Genomic DNA, 21,200 nt, shown 5'->3' with positions numbered 1-21,200 from the left:
GACGTGACGTCAGTTGTAACGTGGCCATGGCCAGGACCCAAAATATACCTTATCAACATGGGTCCAAAAATTTTAAATTAAAGTTTGTAGGTTTATTTCATTACGATGACATAAGTTTTATTATCTCTATTTTGTATTTTCTTTTTGTTCTTTTATTTATATAGTGATGCATACTATCATATTTATATAGTAACGGAGCACAAAAGCAGCGGTTTCTCATGAAAAATATCATATTTTACTTTTCTTTCCATATGTTGTTTTATGTTTTCAAATTTTGTGCAAAGAAAATCTATATGTTCATATACTAATTTTTTATATAAAAAAATCTCAAAATTATCATAATTCGATGTTGTAAGATAACTTCGTTGGATATGGATCATTGATTTAAAAAAATCTAAGATAAAATTAATAATAATACATCGCATAGCTCAAACGTTACATAAATAGTGTTAGGATCCATTATCAATTATCGTAATCCGATCTGATGTGATAATTTACACATAACTTCATCGAGACATAATTGGAATTTTATAATAATAAATCAAAGTCTTTATCCGGTTTGATAGAAAAAATTATTCTCGAATGAAATTATAATCTCTTGGTTTAATGATAAAAACAGATTCGATCATGTGGATGTTGGAAATTTTGTAGGCCAATTCAAGATGAGATAGGTTTAATGAAATTATTACATACGCTTTCTATTTATTTTTTTGTTATTTTATTTAATTAGAATTTTTATTTGTCTTTTTTAATTCAAAGATCGAAATGTCCCAACCCACATCATGGGCCATCGAGTACGTGGCAATCAACAAGGTCCGTAGGATTCCCATCATGCGCTTCCCGTGCGCCTGTAAAAAGCAGACAGGCCCTCTTATGATGCCTCATCGCGCCGGTACATGGTGATGCACCACTAAATGGATTCCACGTGCCCATCCTTCCTTTTATATGTAGCCCACCCTGCCGTCGTCGCTCCACCCCGCCTCCTCTTTCTTGTCGTTCCCTCGTCTCCCCTAGCCCTCATTCGGCGGCGATTCCGGCTGTCTGCCGGCTGTTCTGATCCCTCCTCGACCGCGCCGACGACCCCGTCCCCGCCCCCCACACTTCCCTCTCCCCCCCCGCCGCGGGGCGGATAACTCGAGCGACTCTCGCCGTCTCGAACGGTTCGACAAGGTATGGGTCTCCGATGCCTCTTCTGCTCTAGGGTTAACGGTTCGTTTTGTGAATTTGTCGTACGATTTAGGTTACGAAGGATTGGACTTTTGTTTATCAGCTTTTATTATCGATCTTCCCTCTGATCATCTTTGATTGTGTTTGTCCTACTGATCATCTTCTGCGATGCCGGTTGTTCTTGACAAAATCGTGCAACTGTGGTGGCGATGTCCTTACAGTGATCAAATTTTGTTGCAGATTCAAAGTCCTTTTCTTCAATTTATTATTTCGTGTGAATTTCAATCATTTATCCTTAAGAAGTGTTGGGAATTTCTCGTATGATCTTCATCCCTTCATCCGTGGCTCTGTCTATTAGATCTGAGTCTAACTTACTGTCGTAGTAAGTTCATGTAGTTTAGGTCCTACTGCTTTTGTCAGGAAAGAAAAGATCCTGCCACTTAGACAAAATTCCCATAATATTTCTAACTAATTATTAGGCATTTTGAGCCTACTCGTCTTGAAACAAGAACTTGTTAATAACTGATGGAGGGAGTAGAAATGTGGTGCCAATAGTTCTCTTGGTGCAGATCAGGAGATACTGCATACAGATATTCCCCCCAACTTCCTGTTTCTTTTCATCTTTTTAATTTGTTGTCCTACTGATCAGGTGATAATGCATCTCCAGGTGTGCATATAAATCAATCTGTCCCTTTCATCTAATGTAGAGCAATCTGTACAATTAACTTTTGCTATTCAGGGTTTTTGTTCATAAATATCTTTAAGCTCTGGTCTTTGTAAGTATGTGCAAGTTCGCTGTTTCGGGTACTGGACTCATGATATGTTGGACTGGTACAATACCGGTCGGTACCGGTGTATTGATATATGGTATACCGACTTGTATTTGTGTATCGACATATGGTACACTAGTATGTGCTGGTGTTTCGCAGAGGAAGAAAAAGAGGGATAAGAGGAAGGGGCCGTGGAGGAACAAAGGAGGAAAAGGGAGGAAGGAGGAAGGAAGAAGGAAGAAGGAAGAAGAGGAAGCGGTGGAGGAGGAAGAAAAAGGAAGAAGTATGTGGAGAAGAAGAAGGAAGAAGAGGAGGAGGAGAAGAGGTGGGAGTGTACCCGAGAAGAAGAAGGAACAATGATGAGGAAATGGCATCGTACGTGAGAAGAGGGCTTGTGTTCGCGAGCCCTAATTTGGTTTATTTTCTTTTTTTAACGGTGGATTGGATGGGCCCCACTACCTAAGGTTCGTCATACCATAGTGTACCGCTCGATATGGATGATATGCACTGGTCTGACAGAGGATCAGTATGAGTGATACATTGGTACGCCCCTATGTATCATGTATCGGTATGTTTGGTATAATTCAGTACAGTTTGGTACCTATCGTACCAATAGCTGATCGGTACATTGGTATGGATTGGTAAGGCGAATCAGGCTACTTCCTTGCTGTTTTTTTTTATTATTTTAACTGGATCGTTTGAAAGGGGATAGTCCACATACTGGCCCACACCTTGATTGGTATGTGCCGCCTGTACCATACCATTTCGGGTGGTACAATAGTCTTTGAGTATGAGTGAGTTGATTTGATGGTATCCACATTACCCTATCATCCCTGGAACTAGATATGGTTATAATGTGTGTCCATAATATACCCATATTTTTATCGAAATTTTGCTATCAACATTTTCTATGGATATATGGGCTCGATTTCAACTGCTTCTTTAATTTTCCTTTCCATTCTTCTTTGATTATTTTTTTCTCTCTTTGATCAGAATGGCCAACAAACTTGTATGCAGAACATTTATGATGAACCATTTTATAAGTGACTTTCTGATCATATTGTGAATCCACAACTTGAATGTCATAGGGCAGATTCTTTCCCACATTTTTTTGCAGATTCTCGTTAAAGATAATTTGCATATATGAATTCAATCAAATTGGCATCTTGTAAATGGATCTAGACTTTTGGAAACTGACTGAATATAATTCTTCTATTTTTTTCACTCTTTAATATCATTGACTTGTGCTCGATCATTGTTGGCAACATATATCATTGATGAATCTATATATGCCTTAAACTTGGTCCGAGTCCTTATTTGTCACACATTTTATTTGTTTATTATCTGCTTTTGAGCTAATTTGAATGAAAATAATGCTCATTTGATTTTTGTATGTGAACTTACATCTACTAATTAGCATTTATATGGTCATGGTTTGTGCAATGTCTAACCAGTTTCACTCCTATAAGACTAATATGCACCTATTAGAATTGCACACATTGGATTATCCTTTTGGGATCCATGCTTGCCTGAAGTTTTATGTTTCCAATGGTTTATATATAAATGTGCAACTATATATGCGTGAAAACTACTTTTCAAATTTTTTTAGGAGAGCAGTATAAATTTAATGTTACATTGGTTGATCTTATAACCAACGTAGAAGATTTAGTTTGCTACAGGTTTTGAACATTAAGGAATAATTTTTAGCTGTCCTTTATGATTTGATTTGCATGTTGAATTGAAAATGTTGATGATGTAAATTTTCTTTAAATAAAAAACAATACTTAAATGAGGGATTTGTTAAACAAAAAAATTACTGTATCCTCTTAAAAAATTTGGACTATATTACTAGGTTAGCTAAACTTTGAAGCTTTATTTGACTTTTCTTTATTTTAATAAAGATATATCAAGTATGTAATTGGAGATATTCCTGTGAGTAAGCTTGAATAAATACTTCAGTTTGTTTATCTTATCAGGAAACTTATTTTTTCAGGTAGTGATTTGCATATGTTTTGATGATCCACTTGCTCTTATTGTCATATGGCATCGAGTATCCTGGCAGGAGAACGAAGGTTGAGGTTTTACTTTTATCATCATCATTTTTGTTTATATTTGATTATATATTGCATGACATTAGTATCATGTATTGTGCATTACTAATTTGCTAACAAACTCCATGATGGTTCTTGGATAATTTTAGCATAGCCATTTTTCAGTTTCTTGCATTCTATTAATTTGTTATTAGTGAACCTTTTCTGCTCATGCAAATGTGGACTTTTGAGCCACGAATTATTAAGAGAAGCTCTGTAGACGTATTATTTGGATATTTGGTTCTAAAATATACAGCAACAAGGATAACATGTTTTGGTTTGGGTTTGGTGGTATTGTTTGGATCAGTTCAGTTTGGCAAGACTAGGATCAATCAATAAATTATTGAATTTTAAATTGAATTTATAAAAATAAAACGAATGTGACATATAAAATTTATTATAAAAAACCTCTCAATTTTCATATTCTATTAAGTATCCAACTTCCAAAAAAAAGAAATTTAAACATAAATACTGAAAACAAAATATTAAAGATAAAGAAGAAAAAACAGAGTGTACTTTATTTAAAATTGTTACATGAAAATCAATAATAATTCTATTATACAGAGACATTACTGTAGTAGATAATTCTTGTGTATATATGTATGTTTACACAAAAATTCTCAAAATAGACATGCCCGAAAATTGAAAATAACAATGGACCCCACTATGGTTTTCATGCCTTGTAGATCTTTGAACGCAAAGATAGGGACTTTCTTTAAAGAGAATTCTTGTGAGACTCGGTGTTGATTTCAAATCTTATGACATTTCCCTTATTATGATATTCATAGTCCCTCAAGAGGTGAAGAGTTATATTTTCCTTCTTCCTCATGCTTTTCACTCTCTCATGACTGTGGATGACAAATTATGAATATAACAATGGCAGATGGCAAGTTGATCAATTTGTTTTTCTTCTTTTAGTTTCTCAACTTTCATCTTATGCTATTCGTCCTTGATTGCCTCCTGTAGTCCTCCTTGATTGTCTCCTGTTGCAGTTGCCACCTCTCACTCTTTCTTTCTTTGAGGTTGATAATTTGGACAATCAGCTGGAATTGGCTTAAATTTGCTGAGTTGGTTGATATCAACTGGTTTTCGTCAAGTGACTCCATTTTGGCTATGAGGTGGAGCAATCAACCAAATTGGATTGGCCTTGGCTGATATATATGGGTTAGCATATGTGTACCAGGATCTGCATTCAATAAAATACAGCACTTGCAGAAGCAGCTATCTGTAATTTGGTATATAAGCAGCTATCTGTAATTTGGTATATATATATAGTGAGGTCTTGGTAATTAAAAATATGGAAGATGGTAACACAGATTAGAAATGTCTGTGTATAATAGAATTATTGGCTGCTTCTGTAAAAATACCAAGACCTCACTATCTTCCGTATTTTTACCAAGATCTCACTACAGCACTTGCAAATTGGATTGTGTATATATGTAAAAATACCAAGACCTCACTATCTTCCATATTTTTAATTATTGGCCACATCTTAGCTAATTCAGTAGCTTCTTTGGTTGAACGCCTGATCTGTAATTTGTATATATATGAAATGTACATGTTTAGAGAGTGAGGTCTAGTGTTGTGGTAAGGTTGCTTGTTGTGACCTGGCTGACCATAGTTCGAGTAAAAAAAAAACCTCTCCTCCACATACAGGGTAAGGATATGTACACGTTGACCTCTCCCTTATTATGATATTCATAATTCTTCAAGAGGTGAAGAGTCATCCTTTCCTTCTTCCTCACCCTTTTCTCTGTCTTGCATGGCTGTGGATGACAAATTATGAACATAACAATTGCAGATGGCAAGTTCAACAATATCTCCTTTTGTAATTACAATTTGTTTTTCTTCTTTTGGTTTCTCAACTTTCATCTTATTCTACTCCTCGTTGATTGCCTCCTGTTGCAGTTGCCAACTTCCTCTCTCTTTCCTTCTTTGAGGTTGATAACATGGAAAATCAGCTGGAATTGGTTTAAATTTGCTGAGTTTGGTTAATATCAGCTGGTTTTCATCAAATGACTCCAGTTTGGCTGTAAGGTGGAGAAATCAACCAAATTGGATTGATTCACACTCAATAAGATACAGCACTTGCGGAAGCAGCTATCTCAGAGTTCAACTAATCGACGTCACCATCTTTCGTATCTTTAATTATTATAGCTAATCAGTAGCTTTTTGTGCAAATCCATAGCTTCTTTAGTTGAGCATCTGATCTGTACTTTGTATGTATATGAAATGTACATGTTTAGAGAGTGAGGTCTAGCGTCGTGGTAAGGTTCCTTTTTTGTGACCTGGTTGATTATAGTTCGAGTCACAAAACCAATCTCTCCATTTGCCTTACAGGGTAAGGATATGTACGTTGATCCTTTGTAGACTCTATGTTGTTTGGGCCTTGTTCATTGATCTACCCTTCTATTAGATATTGTACGTGTTTCTACTCATGCCATATGGATGTGCATTTGCATTTCCGCACATAGTATGTTTAATGGAGGTGTGTTATTTTGGTCACTGAAGTTTACATGATGAGACCTTGAATGCTTAATGGTTGGTATAGTGCTCATGCATTTGAACCTTTATATGCTATTTGAAAACCTAAACTCATAAGTACCCCTTTTTCATGTTACTCGGTACTGTACCTGGTCTGAATATATTCTCAGAGCATGACCATATGTAATATCTTTTATATGCAACCTTAAATCAGCATTAAATGTTCAACTGACTTGTTCATATTTTACCTCTGACTTATATTGTCATCATGGTACCAAAATGATCTTGTTTTCTTAAAATACATCATCCGAAGCTTGTGATGTTTCTCTTTTCAGTAATCATTATGAGTAAATCTCTTGCTATGGTTATTAAATGTGAAACTCTATGATTATTTGTTAGATGGGCTTCCACTCGAAAATCAGGCATGACTATTTTGGGTAAAGTACCAAAACCCATCAATTTACCAAGTCAAAGGTAAAAGTTTTCTTATTGTATTTGAGACAAAAGCTTTTTATGCATCTTGGTGACATTTGATTAATCTTGTTGATCACCTATGAAGGTTGGAGAACAATGGTGTTGACCCAAACTTGGAAATCGTTCCCAAGTAAGCCTATTGCTTCATCACATTGAATTCTTTTTGTATTCCATGTTGTGGCCTTTTTGTAAATTTTTATGCTCAATTGAGTTTTTCTTAATAGTTTATTGACCTGAATAATGACTTCTGTTGCACGCTTTAGGGGTTCTCTTACTTGGGGAAACCGACCATCTTCGGCAAGTACAAATGTGTGGAGTTCATCAACTCTACTATCACCTAAAACTGATGGAAGTAGTGGTTCACCAAGTCATTATAGTGGTCGTCCATCATCTGGTGGAAGTGGTACGAGGCCATCAACAGCAGGTAGTGATAGGTCCCAAGACCCTTCCCCCAATGCATGGGGTTCAAATTTACGTCCATTTACAGCATCTGGATCATTGCCATCAAACCAAACACCAATGGCAGCTCGTCCACAAAGTGCAGAGACGAGGCCTGGTAGCTCTCACCTCTCTCGATTTGCAGAACATTCAGCAGATCCTGCAGTTGCATGGGGGCCTACGAGAACTGCTGAGAAATTCGTATTCCCCTAACAGCCAGTCTGTTTAATACTCAAATTTCTGATAGGCTTTTTTCTGCCACATCTGCATATGTGCTTTAAAGATGATGTTAGAAGTATCATCTTTTTTCTGTATCGTGAATTCAGACTTGATCTTTTTTCTGGCACATAACTTTTTTTTCTGGCATGTAATGTACTTTTTAGGGAGGTGCATCATCAAAGACTGACAAGTTCTCCTTGAGTTCTGGCGATTTTCCAACACTAGGCTCTGATAAGAAGTCTGAGACACACAGTCAGCAAGGTGATTATTTTTTTATATTCTTTCAAATCTTTTGGAGCAGAAGGATTGGTATTGAGAGTGTATTAAATCTTAACCTAACATTCTGTATGCTATGTATCTTGTTAAATTGAGTTTTTTTTAATGCACTAGTGAATTCTTTGAGAGTAACAGTAGCGAATCTTATAATGATTCTCATGTCATCTTAGGATGGCTTCTTGTAGTATCTGGATGCATCGTCATTGACATACATCTTGCCTAAAAAAATTTATAACTTGTTATGCAAAATTTCTGATATTTCTCTTAACAAATCTCAATGGTGGGAAAAAAACTCCATGTGGACTCCAAATAGTCAAGACATATGGTTTGTTTTCAAGGGTAAGATTATGTATCATGACTCTTCCCAGGTCTCATATTGGTGGGGGCCTCATGCATGAGGCCTTTCCTCATTTTCGATTTTGTAAAGTACCCTAGGGGTTTTTGTTTATACTTTTCTTCAGGTCAGAATGTGCTTGAAAGTTTTTAATTTAAGAGAGGTCATTCCTTTTTGCGGCTTTCGTTTAGGCAACTTCATATGTCGTCTAAAAAAGGTAAAGAATTCAAGAATAATAACTTGACTATGTGATTTTCTACTTTCAAATTTCAACTGATAGTAAAACTAAAGAAACATTGAACTAGGTCAAAAATTATATTAACTTTTAGTTGAAGTGAAGGAAGGATGATACAGCTACAAATGAACCTACCAAGAACAAGCTTTCCTACTATATTACAACTACAAATGGAGAGTATAATGAACTCCTTAAGAAAAGGATACTTTCTTGAACTCATCTACTTTTCAGCCATGGTTTGTTGTACTGATGCGTACCGCCCGATATAGGCGGTATATACTGGTCCGATAGGATAATGGTATGTGGACCACCCTCTATCGGGTGGTATCGGTCACTTGACCTTGTATCGGACGATACAAGGTTTGTACCGAGCGGTGACGGTCAAAATTTGATCGTTACCGACTTAAACCGGTCAATTTTGCCTATTTGAGGCTTAGAAAAGGGTTTTTAAATCTTTTAATCCCTCTGCTTTCAACTCATTTCACCCAACTGTCATAGTCGTTCGCCAGCGTACAAAGGCAAAGGCAAAGGTAAAAGGGAAGACAGTAGCATCAATTGTACCGTTGGAAAGAATCAAGTTGGGCGACGAGACACCTTCGTAATCGCATTCACCAACTCGTTCAGTCCAAAGACATGGTAGTGACGTGGACAGCAGTGCCTCGACCGATGATGGTGATGACGTTGGGTAGTCGATGGTCTCGTTTACAAAATTTGAGGGTGGTGCATGGATCAAGGAATCATATTTTACACATGCCACCCAAGAGTCAAATCATGGAGCTTGACGAGGTACAAGTCAAGTTTATGCACGAAACGAGAAAGGGAAGCTAGTGGATGATTTTGAGCAAATGCGACAAAGCCTACACGACGTAGACACAGAGCGAAACTCATCGTATTCACAATTATCGTATTATGGAGAATCTTACGACCAACAACAGTATGGTGATAGTTGGTTATACTTCTTCGAGCAATAGTATGATGATCGATCTTACGATACAGAGTAGCAGATCAGTAGTGAAAGTAGAAGTTCTGACATTCATTATGCTTTGCACCACTACATGCCACATTCGTCATGACTTAGGAGTCGTCTCAGACACATGTGGTTCATGACGATCAGCCTATGATCATCACCACATTGATGCACCAATGACGATGTATTAGTACAATATATCGTTGGATCAATTTCAGGATTGGGTTCAACAAACATATCATATTGATATGCAGATACATAGGATCAAGGTCTCCGATCCATTGCCCATGGAGTCCCGTCATTATTTTTTGGTAGTAGAACTAGGTATATCCGTCGATTAATTACTTAATTCATTTGAATCTTAAAGTTTAAGTTATATAAAAAATAATCTAACAATTCAATTTTTTTTTTGTAGATAATTCAATATTAACGGAAGGACGATCCAGAACGTATCATAAAGCTACTCCTCAAAGTCCGAAAAAGATATGTAATACTATTTTTTTTAATTTACATTATTTTTGCTAAAATTATACTAAAATTGTATTTATTTCTAACTTAAAAATCCTAATCTAACTTTTTTCTATTTTTCAGGTATTTTTGATGATTTTTTTAATGATTTTTGGTGTATTGTTGGTATGTCTTGGTACGTACCATATTGAGAAGGGCTCAATACATTGGTACGGACCAAAATTGCAATCCTTGTTTTCAGCCATAACCTGATTCACCAGATTTTAGTGTTTTCATTCTAGTCTTTTACCAAATTCAACCTTGATGTAACTGCATGAAGCATTTTTCTTTTATTTGTGAAGGGTAGATCTTTGTGTAATGTTCTGTTATAACTGTTATATGTTTAAAACTTAAATAAACTTCTTAAGTTGTCCAATATTTGTTTCAGCCAGTTCTAATTCAACTACTGATCTAAGCACTTCATAAATGATCGTTCTTTTTTTTTTGTTGGGTGCCTTCCACGTATGCTGTGCTTAGCAATGGAAGTTCTCTACTTGCTTCAGCAACTATGTAAAAGCATATTGATAAAGACCTTTGCTTAGTTTGTATAACTTACAAGAATTATTTTGATCTCAGAGAATTAGTGTGGTTAACAGGAGTATCCAACTATCCATAGTATGAAATTCTGATGAAGTACAATGCTGAGGAACAAGTTTGGTGAGTGAATATAAGTGATAGATAAAAGTCAACAGCCAGTCATATTAATGGTTAGTTGACTTAGTTCTGAATACTTTGTCATCCAATTCTTATTGGTGGTTCTATTAGTAATTTGGTACTCACTAGCAAGGTATGAAATACCGTACCGTACTGGTGTTTTGAGATTGGCTCGGCACGATACGGTAGGGCGCATACCGAGCGGTACACCTAATTTAGGTGTAAAACCCTCTGAAAATACCTGAAAATAAAAAAAAAGTTAGGATAGAGTTTTAAAGTTAGAAATAAATATAGTAATAGCATAAGTTTAGCAAAATCAATGTAAATTAGGTAAGAATAATATCACATATCTTTTTCGGGCTTTGAAGAACATATTATGCAAGGTTCGTATTTCAGTCCATTACGGATTGTCCTTATGTAAATATTAAAATATCTATAGAAAAATCATTTGAATTGTTAGACTATTTTTTAAGAGAAAAAAAGAGTTTGTGATAGTTTAAGATAGTATAAGAATGTAATGGAGTGAAATAGGGGAGAAGAATGGTTTAAATACTATGAGAAAGAGCTCTAATGGTCAATTTGATTGTTGGAGCACTGTAGCATTGTTACCGATCGATAACGGTCGATTTTGATCGTTACCGAGCTGTGTCGGGCGGTAACGGTCAAAATTTCGATCGTTACCGCCCGATATTATCCCGTATCGTCCGATACGGGACGCTTTTAAACGTCCCGCTATTTTGACTATTACCACCCGATATTATCCCGTATCGTCCGATACGGGGCGCTTTTAAACGTTCCGCCCAGTAGCGGGCGGTTCACGTACCGGTATGCCGTCGAACCGGTATGTACCGCCCGTACTGGGCGGTACCATTCGAAATTGCATACCTTGCTCACTAATCACTATAAGGTTTTATTGGTTAATGTTGTCTCTAGTGACTTGATTCAAAGAAACAAATTTTGAAGTACAAATAAACTTTAACCTATAATATCTAGGATGGTGGTATTATCACTACATCAGGGATTTCTGTATGTGTTTGTTCTAAAAATTTATAAAGCAACCAAGTAACATTTGATTTGACAGATATGAGTTAACAAAAAACCACTTGAATGATTGAAGCTGTTGTTAGCTGTTTGGAATGTGCACTGTGCATAAGGTTACAAGTAAAAACAAAAAAATAAATTGCTGTTTATAGTGTTGCCGATTGATTCATGAGTTAAAAGGAAATTGAATGAACCATTCTTCATAGTTCTGATTGAATTTTTTAAAAGATGATTGGTAGTCAAGTGTTTTTGAAATGAGAACACTGGAAAAAATTATTTTTTAAGTAAAAATTGCAATTTGACCATTCATGAAGCATTGCTTTGTTTCCCACCCTTGAGATGCCCATATGTAGCACATTACCAATTTTGTCAACCACCTCTTGTCAGCAAACTGCAGAACATGGGCATGAAGGCCCTAGGTTGTGTTTCAGATGCCATTGGAGCACATTTGGGTAAAGGAAACAATTGGAAGAAGGGAGAGGGGGGTGGGGGAGATCTCAGTAAGATGCATTCCTCCTTTTGATTCTTTTGCTATTTGATGTCATGTTTTTGATAAATCTCCGTGCTGTAGTGTTTCTTGTCTCTATTTTCCAATGGCCCTTTTTGGTGGTTAGTGACAGTTGCTAACTCATCTAATAGCAATAGAAGCAATTACAATGTCATGAAGTATGATAGAAATAAGAACTAATTGGGCTTATTTTCTTTTAAATTACTCTTATATCTCTCATTTTTAAGTCTGATTAAATTTAAGGCGATTTGTTCTGTAGGCCACAAGTAGGTGACTGGACAGGGTAACCTGCTTATTAGCCATCTCACATGTGTGGCACAGTGTCATGACAGAAACCATTATAAGCTTAACTGCAAAGTTGCTATATCACAAGTGGTGTAAACATCAACAGTGTTTTTTTTCGTATAGTAATCTGGCAGAAATGTAATAAATAGCCGCTACAGAGTGCACATTTGGAGTAGATATTGAGTTGGGTAGTCACAAGGGAGTTTTGGAGATGGTGCTGACAGTAGAATGAATGCACCATGACACTGGAATTGTTTGAGACTATAGCTACCTGGACATGACCAGGGACTAATTTGAAGTCCAAGATTTGTTATTAAGTAGGTCACAACAATATTAGATCAAGGTGGATCCTGATAGTCTTTTATTTTCATCTTTTTTACATCAAAATTTTTGAATCAATTGTGATACATCCTCTTTGGGTGTTTAGTAGAACTGCTTGCATTTTTTTGGTTTGCATCATGTGTTCTGTTTGTGTTTTTTTTCTATATTTGTTTGTCTAAAATTGAGCATTATGATGGGGCATACTTTGCTTAAATTTTTTGGTGCTAAAGATAATTGAATGAATAATTATAAGTAGAGTGGTATAATTTACCCGCATCGCCAATATGGTATTTTGATCCATGGTACTACCAGGTCACAGTTCTCAAGAACATCCTACTGCAACTTCTGGTAAATTCAGACCCAATATAAAGGTGGAACTTTCTTCCAATGGTGAGTTCAGATCCTATAAGTGTTCAATTTTCCTAAAAGAACTGCTCTATTCATCCATTTTCATGTTCTCGTAGTTTGTTTACCCTTTTATAACAATGGGTATCTGCTTTGTGAATTCCAGAGGATGGTTTCATGGATCATGAAAATGTTAATACTCTCAGGACAAACAGAAATTTGTATGCTGAAGGTGGTTCTCGACTAAATATGAATTGCCAGAATAACCCACAGCAGGCACAGCCATCCCAAAGCTTAAAAATGGAGTCTCATCAGTTTGATTCTTGGCATGGTCCTCCAGTCCACCCTACTGATGGAATTTGGTATAGAGGTGGGACAATAGGTGGTCCATACCAGCCAGCAGCTCCACGGGGTAGTTATCCCGTTGAGCCTTTTGTGTGCTGTCCATTCCCGCCTAACTCTGAGGCTGTTTTAAGACCAGGAGCTGGACCAGCTAACTACTATCCTACCAATGGAGAGACATATCATCCCCAAATGCTTCCTAATTCATACATGTTTCCTAGTCATCCTATTGTTCCATCTGGACCTGGGCCTTACCAGGTTCCTCCCTATGATGGGTTTTATAATTATCGTCAAACAAGCATTTACAGTTCTGGTGGACAACAGTTCCCTACAGCGGGTTTGGCTACTCAACCTAGTGTCTATAACCAACATTCTAATCGTAATGGAACTTTTAACTCAGGAGAGTCTCAGAACAGTCCTTGTGAAGATGGTTCAAAAACAACCAGGGAGCAGATGTTATCAGTTACAGCTCGTGTTCCTCATCAAGGAACCAACATGGTTTTGGTAAAACAACATGGTGACTTGGAAAGTAATCACCTGCAAGAAGAGCAATTCACTCCAGCAAATTTTGATGTGAAATGCAAACCAGGAATTTCCAACTCCAAGCAGAAGGGCGAGCACTCTACAGTTAGCAGAAAGAATGAAACTGATCAGCAAGCTCCATCCAAGCCAGCTAATAATTATGAATGCCAAACTTCAACTCCAGTCATGACTAACTTACAAGAAAATCCATGCGGAACATCTAATGGCATGCTGAAGAGAGAACCAGATACTGCAGTTCCAATGGTTCATGATCAGAAACATAATCCAGTCATAAAAAAGAATTCAGTGCTGATTGAAAAGATAGAAGGCTTAAATAACAAAGTTAGAAATGCTACTAGTTTCACTGAAATTGGACAGGTGCCATCTAGACAAGAGGGAGCAAAACAACCAAAGATCGTCAATGCCAAACCCGAATATTCTGCAGAAGTTAATGCTGCACATACTGAAAATGCTTCTACGTCCATCATTTCTGCTAAGCCTGTTTCTTTTGAGGAGAGTTCTTCAGATTTTCCTACACCAAGTACTACAGCAATGCCTGTTCCCTCTAAGTACAGCTCCTCAACTGTAGTTTGTAGCCCAAAGCTATCTGTTTACTCATCAATTGTCTCTAGCCCAGCAGAATTACAAGATATTGATGTGGTGAAGCCTGATTATTGGGTACCTGATGAAGCAGCTTATTTCCATGTTCCAAATAGAATCCATGTTACACGAACTAGGGGTGATTATCATGCTATATCGAGATCAGATAATCAAGTTGATACTGGATCCGCAAGAAAACCACCTGGTAGAGGTTCCTCTGCCGTTCCCAAGAAATTGGCTGTGGATGGCCCAGTCACAGGGATTCTTGATAATAATCCTTCTAAGGAGGCCATTTTGTCATTCTCATCAGATTCAATTGATCACAAGGTCCAGGTATGTAACTTTCCCATGGCTTGTGCAGGGTAATTGTTTGGAATGTAAAGAAGGGGATAACCATCTTATAACAACTATCATTTCTAAGTTGGATAGTTTTTCCATTTAATTGCCAAATGAAAGTTCATGTGTTGCCTTGAAGAAGATGTTTTTTTTTCCTCCTCTTTTTTATTCCAACTGCGAGGTTTAGGCACCATAGAGAACATTCTCTTTCAAGATTTTAACATTTTTTTATTGTCACAATTTAACAATTCATATATGGATATCCACATGCATACATGAGATTTGCCTGCTTGAAGAGCAGCTGTCTTATTATGCTCTGTTTTATTAGAAAGCAGTTAATGCATATGGTTTTAAAGCACATCACTGTACTAAAATAAACTTTGCTTGTAGTAATCATCCTTGCAAGGAGGATATGTTCTTGGTCCTAATGGAATGAAACTCATTGTGATCAAGGTTGTAAGATTATCCTTGATATGCATGAATCTGATGGTAAATCAAGCTCAATTACTGTGTTGTTAAATTTTGTGAGAAAGAAGAAGCTTTATCATTTTTTTTAAAACACTGTTGTTTATTTGAGCATTTTCATAACAAGTTTTACCTGATATAGGAAAGAAAAGGTGGTTAAAACGAAACAACAATCTGAACTGCAGTTTCTGGTTAGATAGAGTCATGGATACTTTGTGCATGTTTTCCGGACAAGCGAAAATACATCTTGTTTTCAGTAAGTTGACTAGTTTGATTCCACTGGCGACTTGCAGTTTGTATGTTCATGTCTGGCTTGTTCGTAATGTATTTATTGCATGATTTTTGCAAAAGAAATCTATTGTAGCTTAAGCGCATTTAAATAAAAAGGACATCACATAGCATTTGTTATATAATAAATTTTAAATGCTGCATAGAATAATGTTATCTATGATGACAGTTTGGTTAAATCTGGATGAAAATGGAAAAGACGTGTCTTCCTCTTTCAATTATTTTTTGTTTCTTTGTGGTCTTAATTGTTTGGGTCAATGATATAGTCATTTTTTGGATTTTTTTTTTCTTTTAGCATGCTAAAGTGAAGGAGATAGCTGTTCAATGCGCAAAACAGATGCAAAAGGAGGAAGAAAGGACGAGGGAACAAAAGGCAAAAGGTCTTGCAAATTTAGAAGAACCGAACATATGCTTAGTGGCACAAAACATGAAACAAAAATTGAATTCCTTATCACGAAAAGGTAATGTGCAGCATCAAGAAGATTCTGGAGTTGATATTGCTTCTCAAACTATTGTTGTAACTAGTGACCCTCCGGGTGATATTGTGGGGAATACTGAGACATTGGTACTGGCAACTGATAGTGGGAACAAAAAACATGGAACATTTGTTTCTTTGCACTTGAATTCTGCTTCAAGTACCCCAAGAGAAGTTTCCCAAGATTCTGCAATTTTTCATGGGCCGCCACTGGATCTGCAGCATGAGACAAAGACTACAGATGTTAGAAACAAAAATTTTAGTACAGAGTCTCATGTTGGTGGTGTGTCTAAGCACAAGCAGATGGGCTACAGACGAAGGCAGAAAGTCCCACTGGAGAAAAGTTCAGATAAGAAGCCAATCATGGCGGAAAATATGGACTCGGAGTATCTAGATGAGGTTGTGCTTGAGAGAAGCTCAGAAAATTCTTCTGAGGGTAATACACCTGCACCAATTAATGATAAGTTGCTGAACAATGAGGATCCTTATCTTCAGTATAAGAAGAAAAGCAGTAGAAACCCAAGGAATAAGAACAAGGATGACATCTCGATGAGCTCTAGTTTAATTTCTTATGCACATTCTGATGAAAATGTTGAAGAACATTTATGTGAAAGTTCCCAGTCTCATTCCCCAGCATTGGTTGCAGAAACTTTATTAGTTCCTGCCCAAGTTGCTGCTGGAAATGCTGAAAGTCAAGACTCCAAGGATGGTATACATTCTCACCAAGTGTGTTCTAAAATTATTAAAGCTCATGGTAGGATGAGCAACCACTGGAAGCCTCATGCTCCCAGAAGACCAGCAAGAAACCAGCAAGTTCATAGGCCTATGGATAAGGTCCATGGAAGTGAGACTGTCATCTGGGCACCTATAAAGCCTCGAAACAAGAATGAAGAATATGAGGAAAGCAGCCAGAGTGGTATTATAGGAAGTGACCATCAGTCTTCAGAAAGGAATGAGCATGATATGAATGGTGCAAGAACAAAGAGGGCTGAAATGGATCGATATGTTCCTAGACCAGTAGCCAAAGAACTATTGCAGCAAGAAAACACACAAAAATCTTCATCTGATGTTAATCAGTCAGGTGACATGCCTGAGAAGCCTTGCTTAGATTCTAAAGGTGCTGGGATGAGTAAATCGGATGGGTCATCAGGTAGGAGAACAGACATCATTGCTGATAAAAAGAACAGAGAGAATAGACGTACCAAACAAGGGATGGCACATGCCTCTTGGCGTCAGAGAAGTTCAACTGAATCAACTTTACCTTTACAGAGTTTGAATGAAAGCTTAAACTCTTCTGATGCTACTAAGCTTTTTGACAAGCCTTCTGATCAGCATCTTCAATTACCAGAACAATTTGGACCGGAGAGTAGCAGGAATTCTGTCTTAAAAGATTCAGTTGTCCTTCCTGTTGTGACTAAGGACCAAGGAAAGAAAAGCAGGGAAAGACATCAGCAAGTTCACAGAGTTGCAGGAAGCAATTATGTTGCTCTTGATCATGGCCATTTGCCGAGTGAAACAGATGATAGAAGTGGTGTCAATACTCCCATCTCAGATCTAAATGACACTGATGGAAGAACTTCTATGGCAGGTGATGGTAAGAATATAGGTGGTGAGCATATCAGAGCTCATGGTCACTGGAAACCAAAATCTCGGCCTTATTTTCGAAATCAAAAGCAGGAAAATAGGGACAATGGTGGACAAAGAATTTCTTGTCATAATGGTACGACTGAGAAATTCACTTCTCCAGGCTCCAAAACTGATCCTTCACGTGATGATGGTTCTCACGTGGTGATGGCTGCAGATAATGATGTACCTCCAGGAAATAGAAATGCTCAGCATGAAAGTAAGGTATCTCCTCCGCACCAACGTGGACACCACAATGGGCATTTTAACAGAGTGCAGGAAGCAATATATAAGGGTAAGGACTTGGCACAAGTTACTGGAAAATTAAATGCTCAGATAAATGAAGAAAGGCCAAAGAACAATGCACATCTTGAATATAAGCCAATTGGTTCTTCTAGTGAGCCAAGTGATTTATGCCAGTCAAACTTCAGTGTTGATCAAGGAGCACTGGTTCATCGTGTTTCCAAACAAAGGTACAGGGAACAAGTTCAGAGTCAAACAAGAAACCGTAGTCACTTCTTCAAGCAGAATACTGGTGCAACTGCTCTTGTTGGTGAAGAGTGAAACGTGTGATGGCTGCATAGTGGGTTTATAACCACTTTAATGTGCTCCAAAATTTTCCACCTATATGCTTGTCTGTAAGCAATATTTTAAAGCGATAAACTCCAGGTGTTTTGAGTGATATCCAGTCTTAGTCGATCCTATTCTTGTGAGCAGCATGCTGAAGGCTTGGTAAGTGACATGTGAATCAGAGTTCATAGGCACCAAGCATCCAGTTGGTTGTTCTTTCCCTGGATGCTTTATATGGTTGGTTTTGGTTTGGCGCCTAGTCTTTTGACATGGTTGGGAGTGCCATGAAGCTGGAGAAGGCTGTCTTACAATGAGATTGCATGGATCACCGGCGACTTGATTTTGGTTCTGCTACTTGTTGCCACTTCAAATATCTCGTCGAGGTAAGGCGTATTCGTTTTCGTGGGAAAGCCTGTTGTGGCCCTTAGTCACTTCTACTGTTAATTACTGTTTCTCCAATATGTGTGAACTTTTTGATGCTGAATTTTGTACAGCAATAGGCCTTTAGATTAAATGACTCGGTTGTGTTTCCTTGTTTTGTAATTTTTTGCATTAGAGCTTTACCCAACGTTTTTTCTCCTGCTATGACTAGTTGGATTACTGATACTGGTAAGGATCAAGTCTACTACTTGTTTTGAAGATCATCAATCAGAACTTTTGGTTGACGCTCGTAGATACATGTGTTGCTTGTCATGCATATGGTGTGTGTGTGTGTTGGAAGAGAGTAGGTTAGTAATCCTAGTTCCGAAGAGAAGGAAGTATGATGAGAATAAGGAAACGAGAGTGGTCGTCGTATCTATGACTCGGTTGGTGTCACTTCATTTTCTTAGCTATGATTTATAGAATACAAAAGCTTTTACTTGAATTCTGAATCCTGTTATGACGGGGATTACCTGCTCGTACACAGGGGTTTGGATGGTTACAACGTGCAATGCACGTGATCACTATTCAAAGTCAACGGCTACTCTTATTTTATTAATTGAAGAAGGAATTTTGGTGATGCAATTGGGTCGAGATTTGTTACGTTTAGACGACTCGACTATTGGAATTAGTTGACTCCTATTTCAAAACTGAAGTCTTTCATTCTTCGATTGTTTATATTCTTCTCTACTCTATTTCATGAATAGTCGTCAGTCTGACCGCGCCGTCCAAAGAACCGCAACCCACTGAAAAATGTTATAAATATTAAATATTAAATCGACTGAAAAATAAAAATTCATGAATGAATGAAATTAAATTCATACTCTATTCCATGAATACAATATTAAATATTAGATGTTAAATCGACTGAAAAATGAAAATGAAAATAAAAATTATATGTTAATGGGAAAAATACAAAATAAGAATTAAAAAAAAAATGATGGGATAGAAATCGGAAAATCAAAATCGCTCGGAACAAATTGGATTTTGATTTCATTTACCGTAGGATTGGAATCATCGGTTATAACCATGGCCAAGCCAAGCAATTCACTTGGGTTAAGTTACTGTGCCTAGGAGTCATCAGATTTGGAATTTTCAGTAGGGATAACGAAAAGCCATACGACTCATTTATTACAAGTATTGAGATTTTGAAATCTCATCTCATATATTTGAGAAGATATCGGCTGGGTTGGTGGTAAACTCATGCGATCAAACCCATTGTTCATCACCAAAAAGAAAATGATAAAATTGCATGCACAGCATACGAGAACTTTCCATCGATATTTGATAAGCAATCTCCTTTGAGGATTTACGATTGTTACTTTACCTCGTAAAGTACTTATTTTCTCTTTCAATTCTTTTTTTTTTTTCACGCTAAATGTTTATTGAATTATTCGTAAAGCTTTCGTCTTCACAACAACATGTTAAGAGTTGTCTGCTATTCGTTTTTGAACTAATCAATTCATTTTTTCACAGGTTTTTTTGGACTATGATATAATATTTTAAAATTTAATAATATTAAATAAAAATATTATAACATAATTTCATTATATTATAATATACTATAATTCCAAACTTCGGAAGGATTCATATTTAAACAAATAGGGCTAAAGACAAACCATCGTCGGGACTTTACTGGTCCGATTAAATCATCTGAAACTTTCAAGATTTTGAATGGGTAAATTGTTGTCGAGACAAATAAGTGAATAACATTTGAACTTTTGTTGTCCCCAACATCGTTATTGTTTAAATCAAATATCATATATCATGTTCAACATTTATGCAACTTCATTTTAGACATCAAAAGCCACAGACCTCGAATGCTACGCAGTACATCATGAGGTGAATCCATGATATTACTGTTGAAATTTCAGAAAAATACTTAATTGCATAATGTGTCACAGATGTGCCTAAAGGTTTCATGAACAAGAATAAGATGATTCCATTGAGGTACAACATATGTCTGATGTGCAGTATAAAATGGAGTCTAAAGCAAGGTATATAATACCTATACCCTATCGATGTTTCGAGATTGACTCGGTACGGTATGATACCATGTACGGAACGGTACATTAGGGCGTATTGAGTGGTACACCTAATTTAGGTATAAAATCATTCGAAAATACCTGAAAATAAAAAAAAATTAGGATAGGATTTTTAAATTAGAAATAAATATAGTAATAGCAAAAGTTTAACAAAATTAATGTAAATTAGGTAAGAATAGTATAACATATCTTTTTCGGACTTTGAAGAATATCTTGTGCAAGGTTCGTATTTCAGTCCATTACGAATATCCTTATGTAAACATAAGATAAGATTAGAAAGTTCTTCCTCGATCTTTCCAAATTAGTTTTGATTCAATTCACAAATCATTGTTTTGTAAAATTTAGAAGATCACAAATGTGAGAAAAAAAGCGAATATGAAAAATATAATGAAATGAAAT

At 36.7% G+C, this 21,200-nt stretch overlaps 1 protein-coding gene across 3 annotated transcripts; it reads left to right on the top strand.

The window, feature by feature from the left end:
- The first annotated feature begins 966 nt into the window (after nucleotides 1–966).
- LOC135582074 (protein MODIFIER OF SNC1 1-like) lies at nucleotides 967–18,916 on the top strand. 3 transcript variants are annotated; one of them, XM_065191012.1, is made up of 9 exons: nucleotides 967–1,170; nucleotides 3,931–4,009; nucleotides 6,911–6,985; nucleotides 7,071–7,115; nucleotides 7,249–7,624; nucleotides 7,807–7,903; nucleotides 13,083–13,160; nucleotides 13,282–14,912; nucleotides 15,964–18,916. In XM_065191012.1, the coding sequence occupies exons 2-9, from the start codon at nucleotides 3,978–3,980 to the stop codon at nucleotides 18,328–18,330; spliced, it is 4,701 nt and encodes a 1,566-aa protein (XP_065047084.1). In that variant the 5' UTR covers nucleotides 967–1,170; nucleotides 3,931–3,977; the 3' UTR covers nucleotides 18,331–18,916. The 3 variants fall into 3 exon arrangements, with proteins under 3 accessions (XP_065047084.1, XP_065047085.1, XP_065047086.1); XM_065191013.1 differs by lacking the exon at nucleotides 967–1,170 and having other exon boundaries at nucleotides 3,947–4,009; nucleotides 7,249–7,409; XM_065191014.1 differs by lacking the exons at nucleotides 967–1,170; nucleotides 3,931–4,009; nucleotides 6,911–6,985; nucleotides 7,071–7,115 and having other exon boundaries at nucleotides 7,481–7,642.
- The last annotated feature ends 2,284 nt before the right edge of the window (nucleotides 18,917–21,200 follow it).

The sequence above is a fragment of the Musa acuminata genome, chromosome BXJ1-7, assembly GCF_036884655.1.
Source record: "Musa acuminata AAA Group cultivar baxijiao chromosome BXJ1-7, Cavendish_Baxijiao_AAA, whole genome shotgun sequence".
In the NCBI taxonomy this organism is placed as follows: domain Eukaryota; kingdom Viridiplantae; phylum Streptophyta; class Magnoliopsida; order Zingiberales; family Musaceae; genus Musa; species Musa acuminata.
Note: the sequence above shows the minus strand (reverse complement) of the source record. Positions and strands in the feature narration are given on the sequence as shown.

Bases quoted from the DNA above. Each gene is read 5' to 3' on its own strand.
- LOC135582074 (XM_065191012.1), top strand. From the start codon at position 3,978: ATGGCATCGAGTATCCTGGCAGGAGAACGAAG. The intron at 4,010-6,910 runs GTTGAGGTTTTA...ATTATTTGTTAG, and splicing joins ATCCTGGCAGGAGAACGAAG to ATGGGCTTCCACTCGAAAAT. The intron at 14,913-15,963 runs GTATGTAACTTT...TTTTTCTTTTAG, and splicing joins CAATTGATCACAAGGTCCAG to CATGCTAAAGTGAAGGAGAT.